Source organism: Pleuronectes platessa, chromosome 11 (assembly GCF_947347685.1).
Source record: "Pleuronectes platessa chromosome 11, fPlePla1.1, whole genome shotgun sequence".
NCBI lineage: Eukaryota > Metazoa > Chordata > Actinopteri > Pleuronectiformes > Pleuronectidae > Pleuronectes > Pleuronectes platessa.
Window position 1 is genome coordinate 16,835,869 of NC_070636.1, and position 16,651 is coordinate 16,852,519.

Below are 16,651 nucleotides of genomic sequence, written 5' to 3' on the forward strand. Positions count from 1 at the left end.
TGGTCGTGGTCTTATCTCTGTATCTGTGTGTCAACAGGCCCCGGGTTTGACGGGGGATCCAGTCATGGTCGTCACAGCGTCAGAGGCCCCGGTCACCAACATGACCACCACCACCACCAGCAGCACCCTGACGCCCTGCCGACTGGGGAGCTCCAGCCAACCGGGACTCCCCTCACCCATCACCGTTATGTCAGCCTCCCCCTCTCCCTCCTCATCTACAGCAGCCTCCTTCTTCATTAGGTAAGCACCTCCTATTCCCCCCCTCCGCCTCTGCCTGTCAAATCACACCATGGCTGAGTCTGTCAAAGCGTAGAGAGATACGATTGAGCTGTTGTGGTGGTAAATGAAGTGTTTAGTGTTTATGTGAGCTTGTATGCATACACACCTGCGTGCATTCAAGCTTCAGTGTGTGTGTGTGTGTGTATTGGTGTGCGTGTCTGCGTGTCTGTGTGTGTGTGTGTGTGTAGTACAGTACATGAAGAGAGCGGGAGAGGAGGTGTGTACAGACATGTCTTCAGATGTCTGCAGAAGGTCATGGCTCACGGTGTTAACATCCATGTGGGGCACCTATTCCATGGACATCTTGTTCTTGCCATGGTTGATTTCTAGCACGCCTTGGGATACGCACCATCATGGGACTAAATGAACCCTTGGTTACAGGCACCAGTGCCCATGAATGGATAAAAGAATTACATAATTCAATGAGAGGAGGGAGTGTCTGAAAAGGGGCTTAGGTTAAAGCCACGTATTGTCCTCAGGTATTTCATGTTTAGTTATTTTTCCTCTTTGTTTTGCTTCTTCAACTTCAAACTCCTGATTTTCCAGCTGCACGCTCTAACCTCCTGCAGCTGCAGAGCGGGGCTTCTCATTCTGTTGGTGGAACCATTTTGTCTCCGGTGGTTCTCAGGCCTCTTTTTTTCCAGCGCTGCTTGGCTCTGGTGTTGTTGTTGCCCCGGAGAATACTTCACCCTCTGCAGGCGGGTGGACGGCTGGTGCAATGTGCTGCATTGTCGTTGATAGATTCCCTGGCAGGCTGGTCAGTGCATACAGTCCCTGCCTCTTCTCTCTCTGAGGAGTCCTATGCCATAATGAATGTTGGCGGAAGTGAAGCTGACTGAGAATGATGCATGGGGCCATTGAAGCACCGCGCCGCGGGAGGTGAAGGGACTTGTAGAGTGTGACAGGAAGCCCAGGGGGGATCACTGTGGAGCTTAGGTGTTTCTTTCTCCGAGCGCCCCCAAATGGGGTTTGTCTTGCCAGCCTCCACAAGGTCAGAGTAAATGAGTGCTTGGGTCCATCTCTTTCGGCTGTGGGACATTCCACTAAATATGCAACTTCCCATGTATCTCGTTTCCCCGTCACAAGAGAGGTTGGTCTGAATAACACCGAGGTGCGGCCTTCTGCTCGACAGGGTTGATTCCTGACACTGATTTATTGGTTCTCGTGTTTTCGTTTGCTCCTATAATTACGCCGGCGGCCCACACTACTCCAGAGATTTCAAACCCCAAAGTGCAGAAGTTTAGAAACCCTGCTGGTCCCGTTATAGTTTGTACAGTCTTGGGCTGCATTATAGCAGGGATGAGCAAAAACAGAGACATTTAGAAACAATGAAACAGTCACCAGCATTTGCTTCCAATGACTCAACTTCCACCAGTCAAGCGAAAACGGTGTAAACAATGTCATTAACAGAAAAATAAAATCAAGGTGTGGCCCTCTGCTAGACGGGGTTAATTCTTGACACTGATTTATTGGTTTTTGTGTTTTCTTTGGACCTGAGCTAAAAAAGAATGGCTTATAGAGAGTCCTGTCTAGCCACACAGTGCGGCCCAATCAGGGGGATAATAGGGAGGTGGACTTGTTTTTTCCTTGCAGCAGGTCATGGTGGGGCAGAGGGGGAAGTACGTGGAAGTGCAAGTGTCCCACCTTTTCATTTCATCCAGAAGATAATTTCTGCCAGGAATGTGGTGTTTGACTTGGCCCAGAGAAACAACATTGAAATAAAGGTGGAGATGCACTGTGCTTGATCTATAACCCACCCACTTCCTGACCCTGTGCGGCTGTCCCCTGCAACATGAACATCATCATCATCATCATCATCACAGTCCTCATATTGTTGTGTTTGAATCACTGCTGTTGAAATTTAAATTCTAAAGAAAAAAAAACAACAGCGACGAATCAATCAACAGATTCTCATGTTTTCTTTCTGCGCCCCGGTTGAAAAAAATTAAGTGTTGAAATTAGCGTTCTTCATGTTTTCGACTTGATTGAAAACTCTTATCTGATTAGTATTCCTTTTTGTTCTCCAAAGATACAATTAGCGGTATGCATGTGTAAATCCTGAGAGCCCAGGATGTAAGAGCAGAATAACCATACAGCACTTTCTACCCCACTAGGGTGGAGAAGGCTCCACAGACACGTGTCTGACATTCACTCACACCGTTCCACTCAGAGATGTAATTTTAATTAGGACACAATTAGCCCGAGTCGAGATGCTCTCTCTCGTTTGCTTGCTGAGAGAAAGGAAAGAGGGTGATGAACAAAAGCCACTCATTGTTTAATTTTTCATTGGGAAAATAAGTCAAGCATTCAACTGCTTAGAAAAGCATTTAACTTGTTTCATTAAAGATGTGTAGTGAGTTGAAAAATCATTTTAGCAGAAATGTCGATGAGGTAACCGCAGAGCTCAGCAGGTTAGAGACACGTTTAAGACAGGTCCTGTGCACAGATCAATAACATGGCTCCTATAAGATTAAATTATTAGTGACTATAAACTACTTAATCAAGCTTTTTTATTTGTTTTATTCCTTTAAACAATTATATTAAGAGTTTGTCTGTGTTGATGGCAACAAATTACTAATTATTTCCCTCAGATAATTTAATGCGTTAACTTCAATACACTGTAAATTGCACTATATTTGAGCTGTTTCAGAACCAGTGTGTGCGATGTAGTGACTTCTAGAGGTGAAGTTGCAGAGTGCGATCGACTGAAAACCCTTTTGCCTCATCCCCTCCCTCTCCAATACCTTTTTTTACACCAAAATTAGTGGGTATACTTGTTTTGTTCTTTTTAAACAGAGAGGTGAATGTTGATTGCATCCATTACCGTTGCAGACAAAAGCCAGATGTTAGTGGGTGTAACTGGGTTTTGCGATCAGTCAAAAAGGGGCTTTAGTGTTGAGTCAAACCTACAATGTGCCCTTCAGGTAATGTAAGACAAAAGCTCCTTGTTAAAGCCAGTGTTTGTCCATTCTGGGTGATGTAGGAAAATGAAGATGCAGGGTGGCGGACTCCTCTCCCATTGAGTCTTTTTGGTTGATTATACACTAAGGAAAACATAATTATCTATATATTTTAGATTTCTGATTTTTAGATCCCTTTAAATCCTACACACCGGACCTTTAAATGCATCCTTGGAACTTATTTAACCTTCGGAGATTGTTGAAGTAATTTGTGTCGGTTCATCTTAATTGGGGAGAGCCAATTATTAATTTTGAAGGTGCTAGTTATTAATTCAAGGGAACAAATTACTTAGAGGTTTTGCACGATTATCAGAACAGTTAACCCTGATCGCTGCGAGGCTGTGTGTCTGAACGTGAAACTCCTAAGTGCTTCTAGTCTCTTTGTTGCCTGGAGCGATTCACCATGAAAATGTGGCAACCATGAATATCATCATGTGATGCTTCTGTTTTCAGAAAATAGAAAAACAAAGATCACATGAAGTTGACTTTATCTTTTTATTTTATTTTATTTTTCCTCTCTATTGCTTACTGCGTCTGCTGATTGTGTAAAGTCGCCTGAAACAGAGATGACCTGGGGGGGGGGGTGGTCAGTAACGACCCATTGATAATTAGAGTGACTATACAGTCGCAAGGAGACAGGAAGAGTCAAGGGTCAAACTCCGACCGGATAGTGTGTGTGCGTGTGTGTGCATGTGCGCATATCATTAAGTGTGGACACCAGTGTATTACTGGGGCTGGGGCTAATGAATATGGAGCCATGTGTTCAGCTGACTGGCATGTTAAGCACTGATTGCCTTGTGACAGAGCATATGATTAGTGTATTGACACAGCGTTGTGCAATGAAAGCAGGTGGAGCTCGCAGCAGGGGCTCGGCGCTGTGTCTGACTGGCGTCCTGCAGATCCCTCCACCCATCACTCCGTTCCATTAACACCTGCTGATTGTGACGGTGTGTTTATTGCTCGTCGCTTCTGTGATGTTCCTCGAACGAGTCCACTGCTCAGCTTGGGGTCTTCTCGTGCTCACTTCTGCATTAGACATGTTCCAATGGCCTATTGTTGGTCCCTTGTTTGTGTTTGTTTAGAGGCGGGGGGGGGGGGGGACGGGGACGTGCAGTTCATATTTTTCGCTTTGCAACATCACACTAATCATACACCAGAGGGGGATGATTTACTCACTCTGAAGATATGGGCAGGTAATGAATAGAGTGCTACGAAAAGACTTTGCAGACTCAACAAGTTAGTGGAAGGATTCAAAGACATTAAAGACTCAAGAGGTGGCACACAGGCGGGCGGGCGGCCGGGCCGTTCGCAGGGGCAGGGGCGGACAGCTGTTTGCTGGAATGCGGCCCTGAAGGAGTGTCAGGAGGAAGTGGTTTTACGGGTCGCTCATCGTCCGCCCCGCAGCTGCTGCCCAGGTGAGTGTTTGCGCAGTAATGACTGTGATTGTGCAGAAGGAATCCTCCTGTAATTGCGGCCGCGGCTTCAGGGCCGTTCAGTCGAGGCTCTCCGGCCTTTGTGTCAGCAACAACCCGGCTGCCCTTTATCCCCCGGGCTGTGCTGAGTAACCATAGAAACAAGTCATTAGCTTGTGGAAATATAATGTGACTGATTTTGAAGATTGGGAAACAGGATGTTGAAATAACCCTCTCTCGTCCACTGGACTATAATCTAGTTGGAGGGAGGGAAAGCATCTTCTCGGGGCTGAGTCCAGCGTGTGGCAACGTGGAAGCGCTGCACGATCCCAAGCAGCTTGCTCATTCTGAATAACATGTTGGAAATTCGGTGGAACACATCAACTTTCTGAATCAGCGGGAGGATCCAGGATTCTGTGAAATAGATTGTATGTATGAGTGTGTGAAATGTGGTGCAGCCTGATTGAACTGAAGGGGTGTCATGTGTCAGAGTTTGTTTGTAAAGGACAACTTAAAACCCCTTCCATGATAGGGGTGGTCCGTGGGTTGAGCCTTCAGGCTGACATAGCAGGACAGACCTGCGTTTGGTTGGCTGTGCCGTGATTGACAGGAGGGATCTTCGTCGCTGACTAATAGGGCGGGCAGATTACGTGGAGCAGAGTGGTCTCACTGAGCACTCTGGATGTTGCTTGCATGGCAGGGGGATAAAGACACAGAGCGGGACGGTGGCTGAGCGGGACCTATGTGTTTGTAGATGTTGTAATTCCGAGGGAGCGCTCGGGCTGATGCTCCATTCTGACAGCATTGGTCAGACCAGGAGAGCTGCGCCAGTGGAGAAGAATATCCCATTCACTACCATGGGAGTCAAGTAAGTTGCTATGCTGCACACAAACAACTCTGACCTCACTTGGATGTGTGATACTCTGTGTGTATGTGTGTTTCTTTAGCAAAATGCACATCTGGGTTGTTTTCTGATTCTGCCCGGTGAGCTCTGATGTCTATTGCTTTTTCCTTTTGTTTTTTCTTGTTTCTGTGTCACTCTCTCGTTTCCGCTCTGTGGGACGCGCGGTTCTCGGCAGTCTGGGGTCGGACTGTCTGCTCCCCGGAGGTGAGAGGGTAATGGTTTTGCTGGAGATGGATTCCTAGACCGAGTGAGAGTCTGAGCAGAATATGAAGCAGGGCAGGAACCAAAGTGCAGAAACACTGGCTCCATTTTGAGGGAAACCACCACAGGGGAGCTGAAATGTTAATGCTACCTCCACCTCCAAAGCCTGACAAACGAAATTGATTCATATCAATCTGTTGAATCTGAGCAACAAATGCCCAGGGGCCGTGAATGGCTCATCAGAAGAATTGAGTGGGTGGTAGTCGGGATGGTTGAGCTGCTCTGTGTTATTTGTCTTTGTTTACTGTTGGATAAAACACCAGCTGCTATATTCCTGCCATAATCAGGCTGATGGGACTAATGGCTGCCTCTGTGCAGTGGTGGACTCTGCAGCAGCTCCAGCTGAGGCCTTGACGGCGTCGGCAGCAGCCGGTAGATAAACTCAGGTGTGAGAATCTATCCAAGGCTCCGTCAGGCTCCGTCAAGGCTGAGATGTTGATGGAGATTCAGTCTGGCCTTGCAGCCTCCGGCATCTACAGCAGAGAGATGCATGCCGCTGCCCTCCTGTACCCTCTCATCCACCCTCTTACAGGTCGCCTCTCTCTGACTCATAAGCCTCCATGATTCTCAGGTAACAGACATCATTGTTTTCTGATTGGAAGATACAGATTTAATCTTTACTGCATCGAAACCTGGCACGGACAGGCAGTGTTCAGGCAGCCTGAGTGACTCATATATATATATAACATGCCGCACAGGAGTATATTTACAGAACACTTGAGCCGGAGGGCTGATGCTTATACCGATATTATAGAGTAAACATTTCCGATCCGATAAATCAGCAAATATTAACGCATAACATACAGAATAATTTTCTTAAGATGTCATTATCAAACCCCTTTTAATTTTGTCGTGATATTTTTCTCGTTTAAGCCTAAGCTATATCATTCATCACTATAAATGAAAACAAAAAAACAAAAACAACCAAATATATTGAGCTTTGCTCTTTTCCTTACAGCATAAGATCACATGCATAACCCTGCAGCACCAGGGTGATGATCAGCATTGTGACACACAGTGTAGAATCGCTCATCATGAATGGTAAAACAGCTCTAGTGATGGGGGTAAAAGAGAAGCTGAGGATTTTGTCGCATTCCTGCACGAGGCATAACCTGTTCCCCCTTTTCCCCTGTTCCCCCAAATGAATCCCTGAGTCAGGAAGTCTGTCTGGCCCACTCACATAGCCTGCAGGGGGGCAGTGGAGGGGTGACTGACAAACAAAGAGCTGAAGTGCTGACTCAATCCTGTGCACTCACCCTGGGTCCATGTGCACTAAGCCCTGAGGGGAGAGGGGGGAAAGCATGGCCATCGCTGCTCTGACATATTCCTTTCACACATGGAGAAATAAGAGGATGTGGAGCGCCGACCTCTGTCCTTTCGGCTTGTCCCCGAACATAGAGCTTCCTTTTTCTTTCACCGTGTTGGCAGGGACGATCTAAGAAACCAGTCTGTGTGAGAATATTTGCGTGTGGGCAGGAGAGGTCAATCCTTCTCTAACTCTGTTTGCCTGCCCACGTAGAGAATTCCTCATTCCACTGCATAACGACTCAGAGCCCCCACAGGGCGCCATGATCAGTACATTAGTGTTTAGTTATCATGCACGACTCTGCAAAGCCTCTAACCTCTAGCCTGTTGAATGGATATTATACATCATGCCTGTGGGGGCCGAGGGATGCCATCTAAACCTCTTTAGTGCCCCTCAGTGAAAGTCATGTAAATGGACTCTATCTTCTTTGCCATTACAACCGCAGTGACTTCCGCACAGTGGTCGAGACGCAGTGTAAGATTGCAGCGGAATCGCAGTAGCTGGTGGCGGGGAATATATGCGTTAAAGAATTTTATGACCTATTGTGCGCAGATGTAGAATGGAGCCTGTGGCCCGTGCTCCCATGAGCTGCCTTTATCTTGAACAATCTGGAGAAACAAAAGTGGCTCCTGGTGGAGCTTCTCAGACGTCCCTGCTCCTCAGCCATGGCGTTTTCTATTCAACATAACTAATAGCTGCCTAATCACTGTCGGTAGGTTGATTTCCCCAAACGCTCTTGCTTTATTTCTTCAGGAAACGTTACAGAACCCCCATGGTTCTGTTAGTTAATAAGAAGGGCCCAGCTTCATGCAGATGGAGTTTAGATTACCACTGAGGATAAGGCCATTGTCAGGGCAGGTGGCGTAGTGTTTACATCATCACCCTCAGCTTCAGGAGGTAAGCAATACCACCTTGAAAACACACTTTCTTTTCATAATCTGTTTTGAAATGTAGCTTATACGCGAAGCACGCTATGGATACATCCATGCTACTACGACATTGTTTGAAAACAATCTCTGTGCACATGAGCGTTATGGCTCCAAATCAGTTTTAATCCCTGTCATCACTAATACCCCTGAAATCACATCTCACGTTACCACTCAGGTACACTAGGCAGGCACGTGTCGGTTTAGACAGCAGTGCTCTTATAATAGGTCATCTCCTCTGAATGCAAGCAGTGTATTACTGTAAAGAGCAGAATGTAACTTCACAGAAGCCCAAAACAAAATGGCAGCAACGCTTGTAAATGATTATCCATGTTGCGTTTTACTCTAAATGGCTAATGCTGGTTGTTTTCATCCAGAAGGGGCATGTGATACGAGTCTGATGAATCAGCGAAGGCTACGTCATGAAGAAAAAGACCCAATCAGCAAACGGTTGTGGCTGTCTGCGTCATTGTTTCTATACATCTCTAAAACGTAGCCCAGTAGTTTTTTAATTAAAACACCGCGGCTCTTAAACTCTGTGGATGCCAGGCGTGTCCGTAGCAGAGTTCATTTGTTTTCCATTTATTTGTTTCAAGAATAACCTTTGGCTTCACGGTGCAAGAAATACACTATTCGTGTTTCTACATATTCCACATGATATTTGCACCACAATGTTCTTCTTAGCGGAGAGTTAGGAGAGATTAAGAGTTTCATTATGCCCTTGACTTCCTCTCGTCCAATTACAAACGAAACAAGCCAGCAGCTTGTGCAGGACACGTGAAAAGAAGAAACTGCTGTATCAAACTAAAAGCAGCAAGGAGGATTTATCTCCCCTGTGTTTCTGCTTTCTGCGTGCAGCGTCGTCTTGAATGGAGCGGATTATAGCCTGTAATCGGTTCACGACCCAGCACGTGAAAGCCAGCTGCGGCGTGCTAAAAATCCCATTATCCCCATACGCTCTATGTGGCCCAGCGAGCGTTGCAGTGTGTATTTCTGTGGTTGACTTTACGAGAGTGTGATACAGGATAAACTGCTTAGCTCGAATAATGCGGTTGTAGTCACTAGCGTCTTAGCAGCGGTTCTCAGGGACACGTTTCCCCCCAGTGTATTGACGTCGGTATTCTTCCTATATGCATCCGTGATGTGTTTATTGATTCGCCCGATCCCAATGATCACTTCATCCTACAGCTGCTATCATGGCTGCCACGCCGACAGCTCAGCTCATCCCACCTGACTCGGACCCCCTCTAGTTTTTGGCTGGTATGCCTATTGACTTGAATATAGATGAAAGATTAGGAAACACGTGTTGGATCTCCCCTCCCCCTGTGTTCTGTCTCTCCGGACGGCCCACTGATTAATCACGCCCAAATGTTCTCAGCAGCCTGCGGGCCTGTGTGTTGTGATAGCCTCTGTGTGGAGAAGTGCAAATAAATAATCGCTAGGTGTCTTACCCTGGCAGCAAATGATTAATGAAGCAGAGAAGTGGAGCAGAAGTATCCTGGCTTTCACCCCTCTGTCTGTCTCTCCCACACTCATCATGCTCTGTAGTTATCCTCCGTTCTCATAGGGCGTTATCATTTAATCTAAGACGATATTGTACCTGATCGCAGAGGCCTCCTGTGTTAATATTGGATGTTATTTGTCTCTTCTACGTCTAATAACCAACTGTGAGCCGAAACGATTACCGAGACAGGAAACGTCACTCAGTGAGTCGGCAGCGATGCTGTCTCGGCAGGCCCCCGAACAGAATTTCCTGAGGTCTTTCAAGGGAACGTGTGGGTGGGTTTGCGGGTGAATCGGAGTTCAACATGTGTATTTGAGAGTCTGAAGTTATTCCAGATTCTCCATAGCCTGGAAGAGGAGCGCAGCAGAAATACCTGGAGCCGTGTCTGAGGAGCAGAGTGAAAAAAAACACTGGAAGAGATGAAAGCAGCTGTTAATCTTTGTCAGCAGTGCCAGAGGTGGGGAGTCTGCAGAGCAGGAGGAAAACATGTCTTCATTATCATCTGTCACCCATCAGCTGAAAAAGTGAATTTTCTTCCAGGACTTTTTTTTTTTGCAGCCTCGACCAATTTTGACGTAATAGCTGAACATTTCCCCTCCGTCTCGCTTCTAACGCTGCAGTTTTCAGGAAGTCTCCTGTAAACGAGTTAGAGACAATTGCTAGAGATTTTTCTTTGAGGACCTTTTGATTCTGATTGCAGGTATTTTCAGCTCTTTCCTCCAGGGGCCTTAAATTGGCCCCTTTATCTCATTTACTGATAAATGGGTCCTGCGGAGCTAAAGCCCTGTGCTTTGTTCACCAACACATGACCTAATGTTCTTGCTAGTTAAAGGCATATTAGCATGATGTGATCATGAATGCTAGGAAGAACAATAAAGTGAACTGTAAATAGAATTATAGCCCTTAACTTTTACCCTAAATGTCCTTCCTTTATTGTCTTAAGCCCTCCCTAAGCCCAATAACTTGGCATGATAGCTTTGTGGTCTTTCACAGAGGGTGACTGGGACGTAGTGGGAGACTGGAACCGCAAAGCTTTATGGGTAGGTCGTTAAAAAACGAAAACACCGGAAGGCAGTTTTACCACAAGAAGGGTTTGTCACCCACTGTGGATCATTTCCCTGCCAGAAATAATCCCTCCTCCATCATTAACGGGTTAACTGGCATAGACACACAGCACCTTCTCTGCAGAGTCCTCTGGGAAGTCAGGAGTCTGTTCTTCTCGACGCGACGTCCAGAAGCACAGAAGATAAACCTGCTCGACGTAGTTCCCTTGATAGGCAGAATAAAACGAACAAAGATGTTCATTTTACCTCTGTGTTGATACAAGCCAGTACTAGAATCCACTGTTGCTTTCCCTGATGTACCGTTGCAACAAACCAGGTTTCCTTGAATATTGATGTGTTCTTTTTTTTTTTGGCGCCAACTGTTCCATTCCTTCTTGGTCGACTGGGGATTCCCATCTTTGGGAATGAAGCAACTTCAAGCTGGCTGTGGCAGAGCTGTCCCAACAATCTTTTCCCACCCGTTTCTTTCTCAGGCAGAAAATGATTTACCTCCTCGTGGACAGCGCTTCACTGGCACAGAGCCAGAGTCTCTGATCGAAGAGAGGACTCTCACCCTGCCGCTCCCTCTCTCACTTCCTCTGTCTTTCTGACTCACCTGCATTTTCTCCTTGTTGGAGTTTCTTCCACCTTTTCCATCTCATTGATCTCTAATTTTGAATCTTTTAAACCTCCAGCTTTACCTCTGCACTGCCCTTCACCCTGTTCCAGACTTGTACTTTCTTCCTGTTTTTGAAACAATCTTCCGTTATTCAAGCTATTCTCCAGAGGATGCACTAACCTGAGTTCTGATGAGAATTTAGGGCAACATCCACATTGGGTTTTATTTTTTCTCCAGTGGAGAAGTTTGGAAGCACTGCTGGCCCCGGTTTAGTTTGAAATCTCATTGTTTGGAAATCATGACTCAGTCACCCGTAATTACATCCAGAGTGGTTCTTATCAGTCACAACTCCACTACCTGTGGCAAATGAAAACGCTGTAAACACCAACAGTGTTTACAGCGTTTGTCTGTTGAAGGTTACTTTTCACCATATTTGTTTCTCGTTCAAAGTATTTGCTGCAAGTAAGCAACTAAGTGTAGAGAATATTATCTGCTTCCTGTTTGCACCAGCACACCCAGTGTACGTGAATGGTCACATGATATATCTTTTCATGTGTGTTAGTATAGACTGGGACTTTTAGTGAAGCGGCAGATGAGCTGCTTGAATCCACATTCATGACATGACTAAGACAAGTTATATTCATATCGGCTTTGTCTGGAATCTTCTCTTCTCACATTGTATTCAGAGATGTGACATGATTGGATTTGGCCTAACCTAATTTGCCAGGGATTGGTGCAGAAGAGATGTGTGTGCAGCCTTGGGTTGTCAGCAGTCAGCGCACAAATGATGCCCCATTTGGTATTCTGTGTCCAAGGCCAGACACTACAGGAACAAAAGACTCGCCGAACACCTTATGGAAACAAAGAGCTTTTCTAAAAGGCCTTGGTTTAATGTGTTTGGAACGTGCCAAGTGAGATATTGCTCAGCTAACTGGACATCACAGTCATTGCTGTCTGGTTTAGCTGAGGATCCATTTATCTATTTCTGAGGATTTATAGAATGCGTGCAAATCCTAGCCTGGAGATGTTTGGCCACTTCTTGTAAACTGCTGCTGTGTAAACTGACATGAGAGAGAGGGGAGGTCTTCCGTCAGTCATTAAAACAGCCGAGCAAGCGGGCTGGCTTCCATGCAGGTGAAGGCTTCAGAGCTTCAGAGCTTTCGATTGATAAGATTCAGCTGACAGCCAGATAAGCCTGTTAGTTCTCTTCTCCATTTTAATGTATTCTGTGCTGCCGAAGGAAAGAGGAAACAATTTTTGGGGGGAATAACTGGAAAGATCAGGGTTTTTGTTGATGAGATAACCAGACTGCACAAAGGGAAGTGTATGTTCCTCCGTCTCTTGGTGAAGGATTTGTTAGTAGCTTCTGTAAAGTAAAATGTTGTCAAAATTACATTTTCAATCTAAAACTATCTCCGTCCACACAGCAAATTTGCATTCATATAAACAGACATGAACATTCACATACACTGGACTTGCGTGTGCAGGTGTAAACAGAATCCAACTGCTGTGAGCAAAGACAACAATAATGCTTTTGATTGACTGTCCATGTTTCATTACTATGTGTGCTTCACTGATGCTACTTGTTTTGTTCAGGAAAAAGGTCATGTGTATGAGCAATGTTTCTACATCATTGTTTCTAAGCTTCTCCGTTTTATAGGCTCTAAAACTCCCGAGCAGTGTGGATGCCGGGCGTATCCGTACCAGAGTGGATGCGTTTTCAAGAGAAAGCCTTTATATGTCAGGCATTAGTTGTTTTGAGTGATTTAGAATAAACAAGAGGAAGTGAGAGAAACTAAATTAATGTTTATACCATTGGTCCCTCGATTGCAGGGAGACTCTGGAAAGGAGACAGACTCATTACCAGACTAATCCTCAGCGCCACACAGGAGGCCCGGAATCCACTTTTTCATGCATTTGACAGCCTGTTCCTTAGTTATTGTCCCCATGTGCCTCATGTTGTGCATCAGGTCACCTGAATCTGCTTATTTCCTTGGTTATTTTAAGAGCCCACCCTACGTGACCCCTTCGGCTTTTAGTGTTGGGGCAATGCATATATTTATACATGGAAAGCCATACATCTGAGGGATGCTGACAACCACAGCAAACAGTCCTTCTGAGATATAGCTACTGTGGTCGACTCTGAGAAGGAGGGTTTTATGGCCTGCGGGCATTTGTCTCATACTTAATGATCAGCATCCTGACCTTGCTAGTAAATCTTGTCCGGGGTGGGCCTTCTTGCTGCCAGGGCTGGTTGGCAGAGTATGACATCATCCCCTCTTCTCTGTGTGTGCATGATATGGACGTGTGTCTGTGTGTTCAGGGGCTGATGTCATGGTCTCTTAATCACCAGTGAGGCTTGGCGGCGGCTGGGTCGGACTGCGAGTGACCTGGGCACGCAGCCATCGAGGCCGGCGTTGAAAATGAAGATTTGTGTTAATCCAATCCCAAATTTGCCCCCCCCAAAAAACAGGAAGTGATGTCAATCTGCTCGGTGGAGTTCGACCATTAGCCTGCTTCTCTTACTAAGTCTGTATTTTCTTCTCGAGTTAAGCTCAGTTGGAAGATTTATGTTATCCCCCCCACGACTTAGGGGCAGAGGGCTGTTTGATCGCGTCAAGGGCAGACCATCAATAAGACAGTGTGTACTGATTTTAGCTCTGGGGAGGTTTCCTATTGATTAGCCTTTGACTAAAAAACATAGCACCTCACCTGATAGGCCAACACACATCCTGCCCAATCAATCATCACCATCTGCTGGTATGGCACTTTGGGCTTGACAGTCTCTCTGCTGCTCAACAACAACAGCACGGCTCCATGCACACATGGTATATCCTCCAAAGATATCTCACATGCCTTCACTACTGAGCTCGGGATACATTTTGAATGTCTCCAGCAGCGAGCGAGCGAGCGAGCCCGACTCATTGTTGTTGTAGTCATTATCACTGCATGGTGCCGAGGCTGGCTGGAGCCCAGTATTCCCACCTCCATTCATGAAGAGCGACGACGGCCTGCTAATCAGCAAAAGCTTGAGGGAAGACTCGCTGTGGAGCAGTGTGATATCAGAGCCGGTGATCATGATTCCTGCATGAATGGACAGGGCATCCTTATCTTGTCCGCAGAGAAGAAGAAAAAAGGAGAATCACAGAAAGAAAATGTCAAGGATAGTAAATGTGGCCAACATGGTAATTAGCCACAGGAAGAAGCTACCTAAAGAGGTGTAGCCGGGGACAAATTTTACACAAACAAGCTAATTGGTGCACCAGCTAATGATTCTCTGGGGCCAGAGGAATTTCTTTTGTTAATTTGACAAAGCTTGAATAGAAGGCTGGAGCCATTATTGACAGGAGGTCCAAGTGGAGCTCTGAAAGCAGTAGGCAAAAGCTTCTCCAGGCTCTCTGTCCTCTAGTCATTGACCTCCTCCAATCGCTCCACTCCTTCACTGTCCCTCCCTCCGGTTGTGAGGACAAATCCTGGACGTCCTCTCTCGAACAAAAGCGCTGGGGAAACCTTTTATTCTAACCGGTCCGTGATTTTACATCTGTCTTGCTGCGGCTCATTTATATATATTACCGTCATTATCTGTCTCTGCGGTCTGTTCATAAGGAGACATTGATGGAGCTGAAAGGCTATCAGGACAGTTCCAACTGTGGCTGTCCTCTGTTATTACTTCATTTTGATGTATAACAGTTGCAGTAGGCATAAGACCAATGAGCAGTCACACTGTTAGGGTGACCAATGTCCGCATTAGTATTGTCTCCTTTTCATTGACTACTGCCAGCCAGGATTCAAAGGTATTCTGTGGTCAAGCTTTTTGCTCCTGAGAATCACCACCTCAGGCAAATTAATTTAGACGCGCTGCACAAAGGCAGAGGTGAGCTCGCTGTGGCAAGGAGGATGATAAAGGTTATGCAACGTATCAGACCGCTTCTTACTCTGCACCTTCAAATAGATCAGCAGCTCTATGGCTTTTTATTTTAGTGCAGGGTTGTTGTTGTTTTTAACTCTAAATTTAATCCAGCAGGGTTCATATAAGGGGCACTATGTCAGAGGGAGAGAAGCAGAGAGAGAGAGAGAGAGAGAGCTGGGCGCTTGTGCTGAATGCACTTTCATCTGGCAAGTCTCACACCCACTCCGTCTGCAGACGTGTAGTAGGAGGCACTCTGCAGCCAACGCCGAAGCCTTTCAAACAGGACTGGCTGGTCGGGGGCTGAGAGGGCTTACTGGTAAATTGGCAGCCCAGGGAATACAGGGTACTCTCACCCCGGTGTTCGCCCACTCACATGCTTTCATTCCCCTTTTTTTACCCTTGACCATTGACTGACTGCACTCTGTCTCACTGGCCAGCATAAATCTGCCTTTCTAACATGTCGTCTGTTCATTGTGTGCCCTCTCATTACTCTCGCTCACACTCTTTTTTTTTTTTTTAATCTCTCACAGCTTCCCAGTTCAGTCCAAGCATCGCTCATTCAGGCAATCCATCTTTCTGCTCTTAAGTATATCTTTCCTTATCTGTGTGTCACTCCTTAATAACACTCTCATTCATTTGGCTAATTACATCCTTTAACAATGGCTAAAAAAACACAAATGTGCTCAAGTGTATACACACACACACACACACACACACACACTCACACACTCATACATGCATGCACTGTATATGCATACTAACCAAATCTGTTTGAAGTGTGGGACCCTAAAAGAAGAGAGGGCTCCTGTGTGCATTAAGTATTCATGTGACGTGTGGTGGGGTGCACATGTGTGTGTGCTGGGGTTTGAGACAGAGTGTGTGTGTCTGTGTGTGCGTGTGTGTGTGTGTGTGTGCGTGTGTGCATGTGGGTTGAGAGAGAAAGAGAATACTTACAAATTGCGCCGCAAGCAGCCAGCAATCGAGCGCTGACACCTCGTCTGGCAGTCAGAGGGAAAAGGGGCTGGGCTGTGGAAAGAAAGAGAGAGAGAGGGAGAGGAGGGAGTCTGTGTGTGTGTGTGTGTGTGTGTGTGTGTGTGTGTGTGTGTGTGTGATAACGTGTGTGTGAGGGAGTCAGAGAGAGAGAGAGCAAGGCAGGGAGAGGGAGAGAGAGGAGAGAGAGGGAGCAACACGGCAGGACAGCTGCCAGCATTTCACCGATAGCAGGAGAGGGACCGAGAGGCGGAACCGGAGTAGGAATTCTCCTCATTCTCAGCCACCCAAGGAAATTTTCCAGGCTAGCCAGGCGTGTTGATTCTCTCCCCCCCCCCCCCCCCCCCCCCCCCCGCCCTCCGTCTGCCTGTGAGCAGCACAGACTCTGGGAAGGATCTGGACATCAGGACCTGCAGCTATTCAAGAGCAGACACACCACAGTGGATTAACCGAATGAGAGGAAAACCGTGCAGCCTGTGGGATGAATGGATTGTGAAAGAAGCGCTGAGAAGCTCGGAGAGGAATCTGTTGCAGGGT

At 46.4% G+C, this 16,651-nt stretch overlaps 1 protein-coding gene across 1 annotated transcript in view; it reads left to right on the forward strand.

The window, feature by feature from the left end:
* kif26ab (kinesin family member 26Ab) overlaps positions 1 to 16,651 on the forward strand; it is a 68,938-nt gene that overhangs the window by 32,863 nt on the left and 19,424 nt on the right. The window contains exon 4 of the mRNA XM_053435070.1: positions 38 to 240. Within this exon, the coding sequence (XP_053291045.1) occupies positions 38 to 240 (203 nt within the window). The remainder of the gene's footprint in view (positions 1 to 37; positions 241 to 16,651) is intronic.